General features: G+C 37.7%; 1 protein-coding gene across 9 annotated transcripts in view; it reads left to right on the plus strand.

Annotated features, from left to right (window-relative positions):
* PPP2R2C (protein phosphatase 2 regulatory subunit Bgamma) overlaps positions 1–20885 on the plus strand; it is a 191069-nt gene that overhangs the window by 60247 nt on the left and 109937 nt on the right. The window contains exon 3 of one of the 9 annotated variants that reach the window (XM_032686087.1): positions 12022–12108. The exons of 7 other annotated variants lie outside the window; for them this stretch is intronic. In XM_032686087.1, the coding sequence (XP_032541978.1) occupies positions 12022–12108 (87 nt within the window). Of the gene's footprint in view, positions 1–12016; positions 12109–20885 lie in introns of all 9 variants that reach the window. One more of the 9 variants, XM_032686090.1, reaches the window with a different exon arrangement.

Raw genomic sequence — 20885 nt, forward strand, 5'->3', positions numbered from 1 at the left:
TAAAATGCAAGCATAAAATGTGATCCGTGCAAGCTCGACATCTGTGCCAGATTTTGTTGTACTTGAAAGTGACAATTCAAAAGTACTGAAGAACTGAACAACCCCGTGCAGGTAGAGTCAGTGCCATTGGAACACTTTATTTAGTATATGTATCATGATGAAAAGAAAAACATACTTTGCAATGTATTTTGTTTTCTACCTAGACCTCAGACATTTCAGCAATGTATCATATATTTAAATGATGAGTTTAGCGAATAATAGATGTGGTTCTTGCATCAGTTTAAAATGTGAAACACAATACAATAACACTGAATATTTTATAATAGAAGAGCTGACTATCTTTTATTATAGCCATAAAAAGGTAATCAATCATTGCTGCTTACATTGTGTTACTACATCGTTACTGGTCTCAGTGTCTTTGAGACTTTCCTTCCACAATTTGTTTCATCCACCATAGTAAGGCTTTGTGTTGTGGAGTGTGTGCTAAGAGAAGACAAGGTATTTGCTGGCTAATCTCACCATAATTGCTTTGGCCAGGGAAAGGATGGTAGAGAAGGTAATAATCTCAGGAAATTAGATGAAGTTATTATGGGGATTTTTGTTTTTTAAAGAAGAAAGGGTTTTAAATTGACTTCTAGCCATGTTAAGGCATTTTCTTGATGAACTATTTCTGTAGTACTTAGGTTAATGCTGAGCTTGCCCTTAGTTATGAATGTGGTCTATATTACTAGTTCCTGGTGAAAGTTTCCCAGTTCTTTACCAAGAACAAAACCCCCACCTTGTAAAGCAGCCTTATATATGATGAGAGTTCCTTATCTCAGGAAAGTTTCCTTGCTGAAAAGCTCTTGTACCTGTTTTTGTTATTGCTTCAATGCAAATGAGAACAGACTGTATTTTGCCAGTGCAAAGACAAGTAATAAAAATGTGCATTAAGAGACTCAATTCCTAATAAAATCTCTCAGCACAACATGTCATGCAGTTCAGTGACTTCTGTGAATTATTAATATGACAGGGATTTGGGATCTGTATTGGTAAATATAGCAGTGTTTTTTTATGTTCACTGGTCCATCTGTTTGAAAAAAAAGAAGAAAAGGATGCAGACATTTGTGTTATAATGGCATTTGTGTATTTTACTTAGAAACAGAGTACAGAAGAAAGTAAAAGACTGAGAGTTGGTTTATTACCCTCTAGTTCAAGTTCAGCTCAAGTCTGATTAGTACTTCATTATTGTCCTCTTGCTTCTTCCTGTTTTGTAGTGCTTTTGTTGTTTGCGTGACTCAGGTGTTGCAAGTAGTCGATGACTGTACAAAATAACACCTTTTATGTAAATTCTGAGATTAATGCTGCCTGTGATAGTACTGTTTGCATTTAATACAGCCATAGCATGTTCTACCTGCTGGGCCAGTTTCTAGTAGAAATAAAGATCATCAGAGTTGAATTAAAATTAAATTATTGGTTATTTCCTTCTCTCAGTTTTTAATGGCTCCATATTATTTCTCCTCAATCGAAGATGTTAAATGAGCATTTCAAAGAGAAACTAGAAATATTTTTCAAGCAATGAGCTGGTCACAAATTTTCAATAATTTGTTTCTAAACTTTTATCCATTCGACATAACCTCATGTTCTATTATTTGACAGGTTTCAATTTATGATAGAACCTGGCACAAGGTCTTTAATAAATCTTTTCAGCATTTCCAAATGTACAGCTGTAAATCAGGATCTGTCTGTCACTATTTCATAAATATTTTTGATGGAACATCTTTATTTCTACCTTGTGTTATGATAAAAAGAAAAATTGATTTAATAAATTAAGTAATAATAATTAATTAGAAAAATTAAACAAATAGGCACAGTGGACTGGTAAGTGCAGGGCACAATTGGCTGCTAAGGTAGCACATGAGACTTTTGTCATCTGCATGTTAATTTGGCACCCTTCTTCATTTGATACCTTTTGTTTCTGCATGCATATCTGTGATATGGGAATAACCAGTACAACATGAAGTCAGATGTGTATTCTGTAGTCTCCTTTTGAATGGAAGATTTAGGTCAAGTGTATTCTCTTTAATCAGCAGCGAAGCTCAAAGCAGAATTCACATACGCAGTCTCTTTGAAATAGGTAGATGTGAATCAGTACAGAAATTCCTGGAATGCCTGATGCTAAGAGTCAAGTAATGGTCATATGGTTTCTTACTGATCAAGCGGAATGTGAATATGATTTTGTGCATGTTGTGTGCACTTGTGTTCTTGTATATCTTCCACCTACACAAGTCTTGTGGATGACTGCTGCTACATTTTTTTCTGGTGTGTCTGTATTCCTTCCAGTTGCTGTGCTTGAAATGTGAGTCTAAAAGTATTAAAATGGCTATGGAGAAGTTTCAGCATTGGGAAATGGGACGGTAAGAGCTTGCATGTAGGGCACTCTATGTCTTTCAAGTCCCAAATGATTCCCAGACTCTTTTGTTCTATGTTTGTCAGTGTTTGCTGGTCAAGGGAGAGAGAGTTGGCTGTGACTTCCTTGTGCCATGGTGTGATAATCAGTGTCTTCACATTTCTGATTTTCCTCTGAGGTGGTGATGAGCTGCAGCTTTCTGAAATACTCATTGCTTGGACATGAATTTTATTTTCCAGGGTTAGATGTGTCCTTAATTGCTAGCTTAGACATTTCTGTGCTTCCACGTGCATTTCAGAAAAATGAGTCATATATAGTAGAGGCCTTTTATGTTACTATGTAAATGTTATGAAGAGTGCTAGATGTAAAACAAGTGAGTTGCATCTGTTAGCAGTAATGATATTGCAAATCAGCCAATTATATTAAAACTTCAACATTTATTAGCTGCAGGAATTTATACTATGTCCAAGTGACGGGTTTTAATTGCCTTAACTTTGAACTGTCCTGCAGAAATAACTACTGAACGTGATTTGTACAGAGTACAAACAAACAGCTGTTTGTTGCATTGATCTTTCCCAGTTTTTTGGTTAGGTTGTAACACTGACAATGTTTCTTTTACTTTTTTATACCTTAAAATTAATTTCATGGTATTTAAAGTTTGGAGTTTGTTTTGAAACTGATATGGATGTGATTATTGTCAGTCTGTTCTCCAGAGGAAGCTGTAGCCTTGGTTGCCCATCTTTCTTTCTCTGCCGTTGGTGGAGCCTGTCTCATCTCAGAGGAAGTATCAGAACAGAGTGAAAGAGGCACTGGTTAGCCCACCAACCTAAGCTTCTTCAGAAAATGTCAGCAAACTTGGCCTGGTATTTATTAAGTTTGTCCCTTGCTAGCAGGGAGGGAAGCACCACACCTGCCTGCTCCTGAGAGCACAGGTTACTGTGGGCAGTGCTGTCTTCTGCAGGTGCAAAGTTTCCATCTGTCATCAGAGTCCCACCACTGCTGTCTCTAAACTGTTCAATCACTGTGGTTAAAGACTTAGAGTAGTGAAGCTTTACTGTAATGCTCCTTCAAAACCACCTTGTTATAAGGCTTTTGCAATATTTATGCCCTACTGCGCATAAATGGGAAAAGGAGGAAATACAAGCTAGAAGTATTATTGGAAAAATGTTTGACAGCTATCCTGGATGTACCTGGGAAATGGTAGTAAGAGTGGTAATGTTCAATCTGAAAGCAGAAAGCTTTGATGCTTCTGTGCTATAAATAATTACTGAGTAAGACGATTGCCAGTGTGGAGAGTTGTTTGCAGAAGGATTCATTTCTGATTGTTGAGTGTAAGTATATTTAGACAGAAAATGATTTTTGTTCCTGAAAGCCAGAAAGTTGTTGTAAATGGGAGGAATTAGCAATTTGGACTCCACAGAGCAAACACCACCCTGGTTATTACAGATGAGTCTCGATGGATATAGTTATATTGAGGTTAGCACAGGAAGCTATTCCTATATTTAACATTTTAATGACTGAATTCAGTCATATTGGTTTTAGCAGTTGAATTTACACAGTTTTCTTTAAAAAAAATATTTAGTTTGGCTGTTTCCTTTCCTGAAATGTTGCGAATACTTCTAAGCTCTCAATGTCCTTCTTGCTAAGTCACCCTTGATCTAGAAATCTCAATTCAGAAATTCGTTTGTGCATATGAGCACAAATATGCTTTATCACAACAATAGAATCCAAATAGTTGAGCTTAAGGAAAGGAATAAAGGAACTCACCAGAATCTGCTTTCAAAGCTGAAAAATGGAGGTGCTCCTGTTCTTTGCCTTTTGCAGTTTTGCGCTGCAGTCCAGAAATCATGACTCCAGAATCTGAGGTTTTACTGTACAAGTGAAACCCTGTAGGAGTTTGCAAGGCAAGATATGTTAGTTAAATACTGCTAATACCTGCATCCTGAAAGTATAAAAGATAGCTAGATGAGATTTGACTACGTGTGACAACATTTTAACTAGGAACTGCCATCATGGGGTGGAACCTGACAGTAGAAAAGCTGCTGGACAGTTCTAGCAAACTTGAGCACAGTTTTTTTCACCTAAAAATAGTAACTTTACCAGTTTGCTCATTCTGGACAAGCAATTTGTTTAAGTCTTGTGCTTTAGCTTGTAAGTAGTGGTTCTCATGAGATTATGTAAAGAGTAATTGTTTTTTCTGTTCCTTATTCTGTGGCCCACTGAGAAACCTGCTGGAGCACAGTAAGATTTTCCTTTGTTTTCATTTTATTTTTCAAAAACTGCTTCTGTTGATGGAAGCCTGAACAGAGTTTTTTGGCAGAGTTCAATAGTTGCACATGGGCAGAAATAGAGATGAGGTAAAACACCTGTTCATCGTAATAGCTCTTAAAAGCAGTAACCCAACAGTTCCCTTTAACATTTATCCAACTCAAAATCCTCAGAGTTCCTCTTTTCAACTCTGAGGCTACCCAGGTCATATCCATGGATGGTCCATTTCTGGTTTTGAAGGTAACCGCTTTAAAAACTGTCCTCTTTTGATGTTATTTCTGTAAAATAGCTGATTACTCATGCCTGCATTCTATATTTACCCCAATAAATGTGATATAAGGCATGAACTGTAGTTTATCTGTGTTTAAGATGTTTTAACTCACAGATAGCTATCAGATTGACTTTTTCCCCAGTTTGAACCTCAGATCCAATAACATGCCACACTTGAAGAACAGGAAGAAGGATATGTTGATCAGTTGTTGGAGTTCAAAATTTGGGCTGAATCTAAAATACATCTGTTCTCCTAGATGGCTGACATGTGGTCAAGACCGGAAGTTATACAAGATAGCACAGATATTTTTGGACTAAATATGTGACAAGAGTAATTCACATTTTCCCCCTGGTTCACACAGCCTTCTACCCAGGCAACAGATACTTTCTTAAACCTAATGGTTTGCCTTGAAGTTCCTTTTCATGTGCTTCCGGTATGTGTCTTTATGCTCCTAAAGTTCCTTTGAACTCCTTTTGGCGACTTCCCAGACCATCTTTTAATTCCTTTTGTGAAATTTCCATACCATGTTTAATTCCTGCCAGATGGCAACTGTTCCATCTCTGGCCAAGCAGGACCCCAAAGTTTTAAATTCTCAACATTTCTCTCTCTGGAAGTAATACTCCCTGCTCAGACTTTGGAGACATTAGGAATGTGTAGATCCAAGCACTTCTGGGGAAAGAAACAAAGAGACAGAACTCCTTCCTTGATTACAATTGTTCTCTTTCCATTTGCTGCTTGACAACATTGTAGTGATACTTGGCTCTTATCTGCAGTACTTGCTACTCTTCAAGCTCCAGAAATCTTTATTGGGAAAACAAAAAGGAAGTCCAGCCAAAACCATAACTCATTTGACCAAAGTCTTTCTGCTCTCTCTACTCATAACCATTGAATTGAACAAGACCTGGAATTGCCACTCAATACCATTCTTTTACTGTCATTAAAGGACACAGATATGACTCAAAATCATGTTGGACTTGATTAATTGATTGATTAATCTGTAGATGACTCTCAGGTTCAGGGGAAGGGTTTTTAAAATTTGAAGAGTCCTTATTTCTACACCGTTCTACTGAAAAGGAATTTCTGGCTTTGTGGGGAGGCCTGACACGTTTCCTGGGTGAGGTCCCAGTTAAATAGGTGAGTACCAACAGACTTGTTTGAAGAATTGCCTCAGGATTTTACCATGTGATCATAATGGAAAAGCTAGTAGTATTTCATTTTTAAGTTTACCATTCTACGATAAAACTGGAAGTGACTAAATAGTGGAAGTTGTATAGGTTGTGGTTGTTTTTTTTTCTTTTTATAATTCAATTTTATTTTTTCTGCTCTAGCGGGTTATAAAAATCTGAAATGTGCTACTTTTTGTTAGGACACTGAGTTCCTTGTTTCCATCAAAGAGCAACAGTGTCATCTTTACAAACCTGACAGGTTGTTACAGCCTTTATGTATGTAACTGTGATTTAGTATCCAGTGGAGTCTATTGAGAACCTCTCACTGGCTCGAGTGGGGTTGGGTCAGCGGGCATGGCTTTGCATGGCCATAGTCTATGTACGTATTATAATTCCATAAAAATACGTGTATGTATATACAAACCACAGACTTTGTGTGTGCTTTGAAAGTCTTGATTTTAATCTCATAGAACCATAGAATGGATTGGGTTGGAAGGGATCTTAAAGACACCTTCCACTAGACATTGCTCAAAGCCCCCTCCAACCTGGCCTTGAACACTTCCAGGGATGGGGCATCCACAGCTTCTCTCAGCAGCCTGTTTCAGTGCTTCACCTCTACATCTATTCTTCATCTATACATCTATTAATATATCTACTCTCTGCATCTGTTTGTTCTAAGTACTTTGTACAGTAACCTTAGTTACTTTTGTCTTCAGTACTGCATTGTATACAGTGTGGAGATGTAGTTTATGACCCCTGATACAGGAGGAGTGTTTTTTTGAAGAGTTTATCGGACTCAGTGCAGGAATAGACAGAGTAACTGCTTACCAAAAACCTTTCTGGGAGTCTCAGTGTATTCAGAAATTCTTAGACTCTACAAAGCTTAGAGTTCTCTATATAGTGTCAGGAAATATAAGTACTTCCTGTGGTTTCACTCAAAAATACCTCAGAGATAAAAGTGTATGGATTTGTTAGTTAATTTTCTTAGGATTTACTGCAATCCTGTTCATCAGCAAGCCATATGCTATTCTTTAAACAAAAGAACAGACTTTCCGTACCTACTATAACTATTTAGAGTTATCATTTTGTTCCTTTGCATAATGAGTTAGGAAATCTCCTTGGAAATTCTCATGCATAGTATGATTTGTTAAATTTAAGGTTAAAATTAGGGTTAAAATTATCCTGTTGAATACTGTGACCTTAATACTGTTTTTGCAGGTTTCCTTAGCAGCTTAATGCATTCAGATTTATACTAACATGAGTACAACCCATTTATTTTTCTTTGACTCTTTTGCCTGCTGTATGACTTACTTATGCTGCACATTGTTTTCTTTTAAATACTGTTAAGTCTTTGCTTGAAGCAAAACTGCTCTCCAGATTTTCTCTTTGAGGTAATTTGCTTCAGGCTACTTTTTAACTTTCTGAAATGCAAAGTAATTGCAGTTCAGGTTTTAATTGCATGTCTTTTTCTTCTTTTCAAGAATATGCTGCCTGGACACATCAGTTTGTTATTTAAAGGGCTGATAAGTATGTCTAAGTTGTATTAATTTATGTTGCAATAGAATTCAAATTAATGCTAACCAGAAGATCTGTTAATGCATGAGTAGCATGAAAGGTATAATTAAATCTCCTTGAAAAAAATTGCAGGATATTTCATGAATGTCAGTGACATAGTTTTAGCCCTTAAATAGTTTTTCTTTGTTACAGATACTTTTCAGGGTTATCTCTACCAGAACCTTAGAAAATGTATGTCATAAGAAAACAGTAATTCTTCCCCTTCATCTACCTGTTCACATCTTTTTGGGTTTGTGTTTATTTGTTAGGTTCATATTGTTCTCTTTAATGATGCCTTCACAGATTCCAAAAGTTGATATTGTGGTAGTATCATAACAACACAGTGAGTTTTTTGAGCTATGTGCAGAACATTTAGGGAAATACTTAAGCTGATGAGGAGTCTTCCTGTAGCTGGCGATTCATGTTAAGAGCATCGCAGAGTTCTTTGATAGAGGCATTACCTGAAAGATTAACCCACTATCAAGAAATAGACTTTGGCTGAAGAATTAGCATGGTTGCATTTTTTGGTAGAAAAATTGTGTACCAAGTGCAGAATTAGTCACTTTATTAGTTAGTCTTAAAAATAGTGGTTAACTTTATCATAATCTGGTTTGTTCACTTGTGGAAATGTATTGAACTCTTGTGACACAATGTTCCAAGTGCAGCTTCATCAGTGATGAGCAGAGAGTGATTTCCCTCTTTCTTCTGGCCACTTTCTTCCTAGTGTTGCCCCAGCATGTAGTTTGCTCATGTGAAGCCACTGTTGACTCATATTTGGCCACTAGCATCCAGACTGACCCCAGGTCCTTTCCAGCCAGTTGCTTTTCAGCCAAATGTGTGGAACTATTCTGCTCCAAGTGCAGAATTTTGCACTTCTTTTTGAGGTTACTCAGGGTCCACCTAGATAGCTTACATTCATTTCTTGTCTTTCCTTAGTCTGTAACTCAGAGGTGAAGCACTGAGTTTGTACTGTTAGCTGTATCACTATGGATGTTTTAGATTGGCAGTGTCTTGCAGTCCACAGTGCACAGTGAAAATACTCTAAGCTTGTCTGGTACCAAAGTGAGTTTTCTGTATGTTTTTTTTCATGAATCAGTGTATCTTTTTGGCTACCTCTAGCTGCCAAGATTGTTTTAAAATATGCAAAGGAGCCTTAGACATTTCTGTTTCAAGAAAGACTTGCCGATTCTTTTCTTAGTGAGAAACATACCTTGAATAGCAACAGTGGAAATTGTATTTAGTGTGGAATGGACTTGAAAGAAATCAATATCCTTTTTAGCTTGCATAAAAAACCCTCATAGGTTCTTAGCAAAGCCATAGCATGTAGTATATTGAAACTGCCATTATCCTTTTTTCTGTGGAGTCTGTCCATTAAAGTTCAGGTACTGGCATCATCATTTCTGGATGCTGGAATGCAAGTATGGGCTCCCTAACAGTGATATCTGATGTGTTTCAGCTGTAGGTACAAATTGTCAGTCTTATTTTATTTCACCACCTGTATCTTGGTTGGAGAGATCCAGGTGGGACTACAGTCATCTCATACCTGCAGGAAATGGGAAAGGTTATGTTGAAGCACCACCTGAATGTTGTCACTGGGGAATCCACTACTGTAGCCATAGATGCGTGGATTCACTCATATAAAGGCTCATGCAATGTACACCATTTATTTTTCCAGTTAGGGAGACCGAAAGGTGGGATTTCCTCATTTCTCAAATGGAAAATGAACTTTAGAAAAAACAATGATTTCCATAGGACTCACAGGAAAATTTCTGGTGTATCTGAGAACTGAGTCCTTATGTACACAATAGATTCTACACAATTTTTAAATAAGGAGGAAGAGGGGATATTCTAGCTTGGATGTCGTGGCAGGATGCGAATTCATGCTAAAAATAGCATGTGCTTTCTCTCATGGAATAGATCTCTGTTTGCATTGGACTAATCTCTGGAACATGTATCTTCCTCCTGAGGCAAAGTTGTTTTCTTTTTTTTGTTCCGTGAATTACTCTCCCAGACAGAGAAAGTGATCCTACATTTTAGAAATATCCCATATGGTTAAAGTGCCTCTTGAAGTGCTTGAGATGTATAGGTCAATGTAGACTGTAGGGGAGGTTTAAGAACAATAATTTGTTGGGAGCAAATCAGGAGGATGTAAGCAAAGGAAAAGCTTTTTAAAGTATTTAATGTACAAGGTGCTTGTTTTTGAACACTTTAGGCTTGTTTTTTAAATAAATGTATGTTACCCTCAAAAACCTTGTCATTTGATGTTTTTGTACTAAAGCAAACAAACAGAAATCCGCACTGTGACCATTTCAGCTCTTGCTTTCAATTATAAGGTCCCCTCTCTCACCAGTTTTAGCTTTTACCAGTTTGTATTTGAGCAAGGATAAACACATCAGAAGTCCTAGTCCTTTCAGTGATTATTCAAATATATCCCCAAATATTTTGAAGTATTTGAATTCTCATCATGGAGAAGAAAAGTCTCAGTGATATCTCTGTATTGTTTCTGTAATATCTCGATTATCGATGTGTGATGGTCTTGGGAGCAGCTTTTTGGTGATTCTGGAAGGGCTTGAGGCAGTATGTAAAACCTAAGGCTGTCAGGTTCTTTTCATTTTGGTTCTTTCTGATACTCATAGTATTTGTCACATGAAGAAAAGGAGCAGATTTACTGAAACTCCTGTTAACGCTTAGAATAATCACTGCCTTAGAAGGTGAACAGAACATTGATCTGTAGTGCCTGGGACAGAATTAATGTTTGTCCTATTTATGTGAGCCAACCTGCTGTATCTTATTTCATATTTAAATTCTGGATTTATTAAGTATGATATTATATATGTGACCAATTTTTATTATTTCTCTTGGAAATTCCTCATCCAAATATCTTGGCCAAAGTCTCTTTATAATCAGCCATAATCATACTCCAAGATGGTAGATATTCAGAGACACAAACTATTTTGTTGCTTTGAAGGGATTAATATGTTGGAACTTTAGGAAGAGAAAACCAGCATACAGTGACAAATTAAAAAATAAAAATATCTGGTATCTTTGTTAAGGAAGTGAGTGATGTGTAAATCTGTTTTGCCCAAATAAGAAGTCAACAATGCTATTTACTCCTACATTAACTCTCCAGCTTCAGTAATTAGTGCAGGGGTTTTTGTTTGGGGTGTTTTTCTTTAATAGAGTTGCTTTGCCATATTATTGTAATCATAATTTTCTTGGCTTGCTTTCCATACTTTTCAGCAGTTCTGAATTCTGTATAAACTTCCCATGCATAGGCTTTGCTTTGTCTCTCAGTTCACTTGCATGGTTAACATTGCTGTTGACCAAAGTTAAGCAAATGCAAGGAAGGCTGATATGTTTCCAGTTAATTATTGGAAATTGTTCCTGCCTGTGAACATCAGTATTCAGTGCACACTCATACCACAATGAAATAGTTAGTCATTAGCTTTGGTCCTCGGTGTCTAAACTTGACATTTCCTCCAACAAAAATCATCATGGTACTCCTGAAAGATACACAGAGATCAATTTTGGAACAAACACTTGTTTTAGTAGGGCTTTAGAGAATTGTTTTTGGAATTGTAAAATATTACATTTGTCACCATGCTCAGAAGAATGGTTTATTCATGCATTTCAGGCGGTTATTTTTGTCTCTTTGTCTCTCTAATGGACTGCACTTTGGTATATATGAATCACTTATATGTGTCACAATAAAATCTGGGGGCTGAAAACCGATGTCCTAGCTGGAAACCATGGGAAGAGTGGAAAGTTTACTTTTTTCCTTTTTTAAGGGAAAAGATCTTCGTTTGAATGGATTCTTATGGTAACCCTGTTTAAATTAATGTGGAAGTAAAATAAAATGCCTCTATGGAATTGATTGGACAGGAGAAGCAAAATACCTATTTCTCTGTTACATAATTCATCTAGTAATGGTTTCTGTAAAGGAAATGTAGCAAGAGAAGAAAATTGCCATTTTGAAAGGGAGGTAGAAGGGAGAGCTACTCAATGGTTACTTGTCCATGTCGGAGTTCAGAGATTATTTTAAACATGATTTCCTTAATTATTTTGTTTAGGCTGCCTAGTTATGTTGATTCTCTGGCCATGTCTCAGCTTGCTACATAGGTAACTGGCAAGAGCATCATCAGCTCATGAACCAAAGAATCCAGCTTACTGGCTGGGCAAACCAGTGGAGCTCACAGAAGATACGAAAGTCCTCTAAATACTTCAGTAGGAAGTGGGGGTTCTTCACCACACCCCCAAAATAGACTGGCTCAGAGCAGGCATTGTCAAATTCATTTCTTTTTCCTTCACTTGTAATGTGGAAGGTGCTGACTGACAGCCCTGGAAATTAAGTCCTCTATTTCTCCACAGGACAGGTATAGCCAGGGCGGCAGCAATGCAAGCTTCCCCACATTGTCCTGCCAATGTTCCTCAGCCCAGTTCTGAAGAGGTCACTTCTGGAGGTGAGTGGGTGGAAGAGTCTGTCCGTGCAGCGACTGCTGCCAGGCGGTGGTTCCTGCAGGACAGGCTGTTGGATGGAGGCTGACCCCTTGTCTTGAGTGAGCCACCAGTCTTTAACAGATAATCAGTTTATGTAGCATAAAGCGGCGTGGGCTGGATTCGTTGAGGTTGCATTGTTCTGCTTGGCTGCTGTCACATTTTGGTATTTCTTTGTGGTTGGATGGCACCTTCGCATTTTTTCTTTTTGCATTGTTTCGTCTCAGAAACTTTGTCAGTGCTTTATGTACACGTCTACAAAGTAGCATGTGAAAACCTGAATGCAGCCTGGTTGTAAATGTGGTAGAAAAAAGTACTTACTGGTGGCAGCCATGTGTGCAAGAGGAGCTGTAAAGCACTAGACCAGGAGGCATGCTTTGAAATGCACCAAAAATTGATAAGAAAGTGTATGTTGGTTTTTAGTATCTAAATGAGCTATTAGGTTTCTGTTGCAAAGCCATATCTCAACATTTTCTCTTTTTGTAATTACTGTGTAATTTAGATATTAACACCAATTAAGCTGGTAAACTAATGTTCCTTTTTAGATTATTTTACAGTTAATGAAATCTGCCAATCTGAAGTTAGACATGCAACATTCTACACTATATGAAAATAATGAGTATGTATTGCAGTTACAATAGATAAACTAGAAATATGTGAGAGGCATTGATGACTGATGCAAGTTTTCAGAACAAAAATGAGTCCTTACAAGTTTGCAAATTTATTCTCATATAAATTTCTGGAGCTATTTAAATACTACATACTTCAAATATAGTAAGGAGTATTCTGTTTTCAGCGAAATTTACATCTCTTAAATATAGAAATACAATTGAGAAAATGGAAACAAAGGCTTAGGAAGGCTGTTAGGTCATGGTGAATTACTTTTGCAGCTTCAAGTGCTGTGTGAAGGATTTGCAATGCCCTGATTGTTACTTGTAGCGGAGGCCTGTAAGTCTGTTTAACTCTGTTTCTATGGCTGTTTGTAAACAGGTATGATAGCAAGAGAACACAGTAAAATTAAATAATTGTATAAATGTAGGATTATTCCTGTCCGTTTCCCCAAGATCACAGAAGAGTTAATTTTCCTAGCTAATATAGACTTCCTGAAGGGATTTCTTAATCTTTTTACTTTAAAGGATATGAATCAGAATAGTATTCATTCCATATATATAGCTAAAACAGTTCCTGACTTCTTTTTTTTTATTATTATTTTGTAGGGTAGCAAGGGATAACAGGTTTGGTTTACAGATAAAATTAGTGACGAAGTCCTGTTTGGGAAGTCATTTGTGACTGATCCATGAGGTCATTTTAAGTGGAGAACAGTTTAAGGATCCTTGTCATGACAATACATGTCATTAGAAAGTATAATATCGGGCATATTTGTTATTAAATCACCTCACTTAACATTTATAGGGTGTCGATAAATCACGTGGATTTGATTTGGTTTCAGCTCTTTTGAATGCAGTGCAGATTGCTAACCCCTTACTGACACTGACAAAGCTGCAGAGGTGCAGAGTTGTTCTCCCACACACCTGTGTGAACTGACTCCAGAATTTCAGCTCACACCTCCCTCTGTGCCATGTAAACCTTTGAAGATAATTATATACCTTGTCACAATTAAACCTTTTTTATGGTACACTTCGTTTTAAATTTGAGTAAAAAAAGACAGTTAAATCACTGTCAGTGCAAACACAAAAGAATGGCCACAGAAACTGTTTTCTTCTCACTGTATTTTATTCATAACACATTCATCGTTCTGTCTCTGTGTCTGCTTTCTGTGAATACTAATTAATACTGAGTCTGATTTTTCTGCATATTTACATTGAGTAATGGTGATCTAAAGGAACATGCTTGTAAACCAGAGTAAGACCCAGAGCATCCTCACAGCCTCCATCATGGAGTCCTAGCTTGTGTAAGTCTCTTACACTATGACTGGTCACATGAGAAAAGGCTTTACCATTAGATTCATAGTTATAGATCCCTGTCTTAAGAGTTTCCATTTATCAACTTGTCTTTTGATTGTGTAGCCTCACTGATTATGTCCAGGGACTGGGACTAGAAGAAAATTAAACCAGTCTTGGGAGAGGGTATATAAATACCTTTCCTGAATTGCAGTGAGTTGGTTTAGGGCTTCAGGCTCAGTTTAAAAACTGATTTTTTTTTTTTCACCAACCACTGAATAACAGAGTTTAAGGAATATAGTCAGAATTTTGGGTCAGGCATCAGAGCAGAGGTTGCAGACAAGGAATAAGAAACACCTTAGGCTCACATTGAATAATATGTGGACTTAGCATGGTCACAATTGGGATACCCCCATGCTGAAACGTTGTTTCCTTTTCATCTTTCTGTCTGTGAAGACAATGGAGATCTGTGTTCATATGTAGGTGATCCCTCACAGGTTTGGAGCTAGGGCAGGGTACATCAGTCTGCGTGTGATGATCTGGAAGGAACTGTGTAATGTTAGATTGGTCAAAAGGAAGCGTTTGTTTGATGCACTTAGAAATATTTCATGTGTCAGCGATGGAGTTCTAAAAATAAATTGCTGAGATGCAGCAGAAGGAAATTCCTTCTAATCGAAACTTTATCCCACTGGCATCTGGAAGTAAAAGGGAGACTAAAGCACCAAAGCCACTGGAAATGAAAACTCATTGCTCAGCTCTGAGGCTGTGCAACTGATTTCACAGATTTACCAGGTAGATATCATAGGCTTCTAACATGTCCCTGTTTAGAATAATTGGGATTGTAGAAAGGAATTTGTCACCTGTCTCTCTAGGTTTCATGAAGGACTTAAGTTTTTACCCTCCATTAATCTTTGGGTTGACAGTTTTAGTCCAGCACTTTGTGACCGGGATACCATTATCAATCAATAGCTGTAAAACAGTGTATATGAAAAATGCTTGGTTTTATACTTATTTAGTAGTCTACTGAATATAACAATATGCATAGCAATACTATGGCATCTGTAAAGGTTCAAGTGTTACCACACATGGAAATCATTGCAAGACCATTGCCAGTGCTGAACTCTTACAGGGCAGGAAATTTGTTTTTCTGTTTGCACACATAAAGCCAACCCTCCCTGAGACTTTGGATATTCCTGTAATGCAAATAAGAGAGAAATATGTATTTACAGCTTATCGCAGACTCTGTGCAAGGAACAAACAAGCAAATAGCTCCCCAAGTCCCACAATGACAACCTCACTCATTTAATTATTTTCTTTCGAGTACCTAGAAAGTTGAGGCCCATTGAAATAGCTTTTGAGAGTGTCACCTTTAATCTTGTAGCAGAATATTTGAACTCAGACGTTTGAGTATTTGAGAGTATTTGAACTGAAAACAGTTTAACAGAAAAAATATCGCATACACAGGATGAGACATTCAGACAAAAATGAAAAGGTGATACAGAATGTAAATCTTCTTTCAGGGGCCTTATGAGAATGCCATCTGATTATCATCATGACAAGTACAATACAGGTAAACCATCATCCTCTTCATTCCATAAAATCCTGACTCACAAATGAGTTAAGTTTTCATAAAGTCAAACTATCAGATCAACTACAAAACCCCATGTGAAGTGGTTTTCTGATATTATTCCTAGGACAGCTAATGAGACCTAACAGCTCAGGAGTATTGAGGTTGATGAAATCTGAATTTTCAGAAAGTTTTTTCTACTTCAGTGTGCAGCAAATGAAAAATTAGCAGAATAAATACTGAGACCCTAGAATTGTTAGATTTTATGGGGTAAAAGGAAGGTTTGTTTGCACTTACATACTGTTTGCCATTTTCTTCTTGGGCTCATCTCTTCTACATTTGGAGTTGATAGAGAACTTCTCTTCTGCTTAGTTGTTGTGCCAGGGGGCTGTGGATTTTGGTAGATTTTCTTTTGCTTGATCAAATTCTTTAGGGTCTTCTAGGGAGATGAAGCAAATTAGGGAATGTGTTCTTTTTAAAAAAATACTTAAGAATATGCTTCAGGAAAAAGAAAACCTAATTTGTTCTAAAGGACAGATGCATCTTAATAAGAACTTAAATTTTAATCAATCCCTTACTTTTTATTAATATGTAATGAAAAAAAACCAGTGACTGAAATTCCAGGAAATAGATCTGAACTTCTGGTGAAAAAAATATGTGAGTTGTTAGCTGGAATCTTAGGGCAAAAGTGGCTGGAGTGCAGTGGTTTTGTTGTAACACTGTTTACCAGATCCTGTCTGTGGATATGTGTGTTAAGTGCTGCATGACCTAGTGTGATTTATATTGCTCTGTAGTTTGTCAAAAGAAAAAAAAGCTTAATTTGCTAATTAGTAGAAAAGAATGGAAAAATGTATTCTGGCGGGTTTGGGACCAGGTTGGGAGAGCAGCGTCCTGTTTGTCCTCTGGGATGGAAGCAGTGGAGATAAAATCAGAATTACAACATTTATTCTGGATCAGAGTTGCCTTCTTTTTTTTATTCCAAGATAGTTTTTACACCAACGTTGTTTTGTGAGAAAAGAGTCTCTCTGCTAGCTTTCTTAATTCTATAGCAGTGCTGGAGTGAAGGCTGCCATTTAACTCAGGCAAAACACAATGGTACAGACTCCAGAACTACAAAAAAAAATATTCAAAACAATAGATGTGTAATTAGAAAGGACACTTCAAACGTAAAGAGATTTCTTTCGTTCTGTTTTTGGTAGGATTTTGGATAGCCTTTTTTTTGTTCTATGGCCCTATAGGATGGTGCTGCTAGACTAATGCTGATGCTGCTGGTTTCTTCCCTCCCTCTCCTTTCTGTTGCATCCCCCTCCCCATGAAATGTCCTCTTGGCTAAATGCTCATGCAGAAGAAAACTGATGGTGTGGCCTGTGAACCTGGCCTGCCCTAGTTTTAACAGCTGACAGGCAGTGACTGTGCCAAGTGCATTGTGAATTTGCTGCCTGTACCCTTGAACCTCCTCATAAATGTGTAGGGATTTCTTGTTTGGAATAATCTCCGTTGCTGGGAATGCTGCGTGTGTTTTCTTATAACTTGTACTGGAAATCTGACACAAGTTCTGAGCAGATGTCGTGCTGTTTTGAGCTGAGCACTTCTGAGGAACACAAGGTAAAGGAAGCTGAGAGACACATGGAGTTGAGCCTGGAAGTATTAAAACTTTTTAATCCATGGTGCTGCTGGTTTCACACTGAAAGAGGTCTTTTTTTTTTAGTATTTTCCTCATGATGATATTTTTTTTCCAAATATTTATACTCTTTTGCTTGTGCTATTAGCTTGTCTGCATAGAGTCTGTGTGCTGAAACTCTGCTTAGAGGTGAGTCTGTGTTGTAGAGATCTGTTCTTGAATTCCCTTCACAGGAACAGGGCATGAATGAAGAAAATGCTGCCGTTTTAATGTTAGATACAGAAAAAGTCTTCTCTGTTCACAGGGTCAGTTTTGTAGCATCAGTGTGCAAAAAAAACCAGCTGAACTGCTTCTTTCAGGCAACTGGCTGTAGAATTGCATGGAAATGGGAGTGGAGGGGAGTGGTTGATATCAACAAATTTACAGAAGCCACTGTAAAACAAACCCAAAACCTCTCCCATCCTGGAAAGATTTATAAACAGGACCAGCAAGCAGTTCTACTTCTCACCTGACTTGGACTTAACAGTTTAGCTTAGAATTTTCCTTGTAGAGCAGGAGATCTTGTTTTGCATCATCTATAGAGAGTGTGTCACCAGTTACACTGTGCTTCATCTGGACAACAAAATATGTCTTTTTCTTTCTTTCCTTGAGCAAAGTAAACATAAAATCTAAACTGAATGTTTGATGATCGGGAAAATTCTCTGTTGTTGCTCACTCTCTTACAAGATCCAGTGCTGTGCTAGAGGGTGGAGAGCCCTGTGGTATGAAACCAAACATTTCACTGAAGTCAGCGTTACTAATTTCAGCAAAGCAAAGATTTCCATGGCCTGTGTCTGACTGAGTATAATGTAAATGTTATTTGTCTCTTAAAAATATGAGATGAATAGTGGGATGGAGACAGGGATGTATAGTGGGAAGGGGAAGGAAGGCGGGAGTGTAATTGTAAAACTGTAGGGTGCATTCATTTAAGATCACCTTGCTCCTTGTCCAGTACCAGAGGCAGGAAATCCTAATCATGCCGGGAGCTAAACAGCTGTTGCCCTCCTGTACAAGCTGATGCCTTCAAGGGTTCATTTACAGAAAAATACAGAAAAATAGAACTGTAAGCGTGGGAGTGGGTACACATAACAGGACAGGCTAAGCCAATGAATCTCTAACTTTGCAATATGTGTATGTGTGTGTGGATATATATCCCTCTGTGCATTTTATAGAATCATAGAATCAGCTGGGTTGGAAGGGACATCAGAGATCATCAAGTTCAACCCTTGATCCAACACTACCGTGGTTACTAGACCATGGCACTAAGTGCCACATCCAGTCTCATCTTAAAAACCTCCAGGGATGGAGAATCCACCACTTCCCTGGGCAGCCCATTCCAATGCCTGATTACCTGTTCTGTAAAGAATTTTTTCCTAATATCTAACCTATATATATACTTTGCAATATATAGACTTTGTTTTCTTTTTTCAAATCAGAGTAAAATCTGGCATTTAATTTAAAGGTTTTCTCTTTGATCTACCTCTTTCAAATCCGATTGAGGGAAACAGCATGCTCTGTTATTGAAACATAAGCTGCTCTGCTATGCATTTTCTATTTTGAATGCTTTAGGATTGTTACGTGTTTCTGTAGTAATAAGTTAAATAAATAGACCTGTAGCAGCAATTTTGAAGGTACAAGCTTAGAGTGCACACATCTGTTGTGTATATTTGATGCCTCCCCGCCTGCCCTTCTCCTTCCCTGCCTTTCCAATGAGCCTTTCTAGGTCTGTCTTTTTGGTATAGTTAGCCTGCAGTGCTTGGTAATGGTGACCATGGTTCTGTGACCATAACCATAATATTCTGAATATAAAAGATAAATTATTTTATCTGTTCATTTTTCTCCTCCTCCTTTTTCTGTGTAGCCTCTCTTTGTCTCTTCTGGTGAAGTGCTTCTGTATTGAGGACTCCACAGAAGGTAAAGCTGGCATACTGACATCTTAAATCTTGCTTGTGGTAGCTTCTGCTATTTGAAGTTTTTGAGAATTGGGAAGGATTTGTCATTACCTAAGTGTGCACATGAATGATATTTTTCCCTCACTGTTCTTGCTGGCAGAAGGTCCTTTAGGGACTTTTGCCAGCAAGTGCAAGTCAGAATAGCCTCTAGGATTGACTGCACTGCTACAGATATCAGGCAGCCTTTCCTTCTTGCTGAGCTCAGCAGAACCAGCCTACCAGTGAGCCTGATCTATCATTTTTGAAGTTATTTCATTTTTTTCTCTCAGTAATCACAGTAGCTGCAGAGCAGAGTGTTTAGCTCCCCATGAGAGTTGTCAAACATAACCAAATATAAAATTAAATGATTGTTACAAAAATAAATGCCTGGAAGAGTAAGCTTTCAGTCTTAATGCTGCAACAACAGAGGTACCTTTTAAAATATAAGCTTTAACATATTTTTTTTTGTTCAAAATAAGTATTCCTTCTGAAACATTAGCTCAGTTAAGAGGGTTTTACACGTTGGGATAATTTTCAAGATGCCAGTAAATGCTGCTCTGTAGCACCACTTTCACTGCCGTGATAGTTCTGTATATAAATGTTGTGGTTTAACCCCAGCCAGCAAGCAAGCCCCAGAAACTGCTCACTCACTGCCCCACCATCAGGATCGGGGAGAGAATCGGAAGGGTAAAAGTCAGAAAACTTGTGTGTTGAGGTGAAGATACTTTAATAGGGAAAGCAAAAGCTGCACACACAAGCAAAGCAATGCAAGGAATTAATTCACTGTTTCCCAAGTGCAGGCAGGTGTTCAGCCATCTTCAGTAGAGCAGGGCCCCATAATCCTGGCAGTGACTCTGGAAGACAAATGCCATCACTCCAAACATTCCTCCGTTGCTCCTTCTTCCCCCCACTTTATATACTGAGCATGATGTCATACAGTCTGGAATATCCCTTTGGTCAGCTGGGGTCACCTCTCCTGGCTGTGTCCCCTCCCAACTTCCCATGTACCCCTAACTTCCTTGCCAGTGTGGCAATATGAAAAGCAGAAAAGGCCTTGGCTCTGTGTAAACCCTGCTCAGCAATAACAGAAACATCTCTGTATTATCAACACTGTGTTCAGCATGAATCCAAAACACAGCCCCATAGTAGCCACTGTGAAGAAAATTAACTCTACCCCAGCCAAAACCAGCACTTTAACCCAGATTTAACCAACGAATATGTCTTTAATAATTAATGGTTTCTTTTTGTGTAAAATAGTGGAACTTCATTTTGTGGATGAGAATTCCTCTTTTTGTATTAGATTCTGTTTGAATTCATATTTCTCTTTCTTTTTTAGTTGTTCCAAATCCTCCCCTGAACAATTGTTCTCTGCTTGGCCTCTAATACTGTGGATTAAAAAAAAAAAAAAAAAAAGCAGAACTCCAGATGGTTCACTTCATAGAATGAGGGCACCTTGATTTGAAAGGCATTTACACTAGTTAAAAATCCAACAAAGAAAGTAAACAGTCTTAAATAGTGGTCATTAAAAATTGTGTATGCAGTTTCAGACAATCATGAGTTGTAGTATGACATTGAATAAATATCTCCCAGACTTCTCACAGGCTATCAGAGAGCTATCTGAGTCTGATGGAATGTCTTAGAAGTCTGTCTTCTGTTGGTAGGTATCCCATAGTTTCTGATATCT

Source organism: Chiroxiphia lanceolata, chromosome 4 (genome assembly GCF_009829145.1).
Source record: "Chiroxiphia lanceolata isolate bChiLan1 chromosome 4, bChiLan1.pri, whole genome shotgun sequence".
In the NCBI taxonomy this organism is placed as follows: domain Eukaryota; kingdom Metazoa; phylum Chordata; class Aves; order Passeriformes; family Pipridae; genus Chiroxiphia; species Chiroxiphia lanceolata.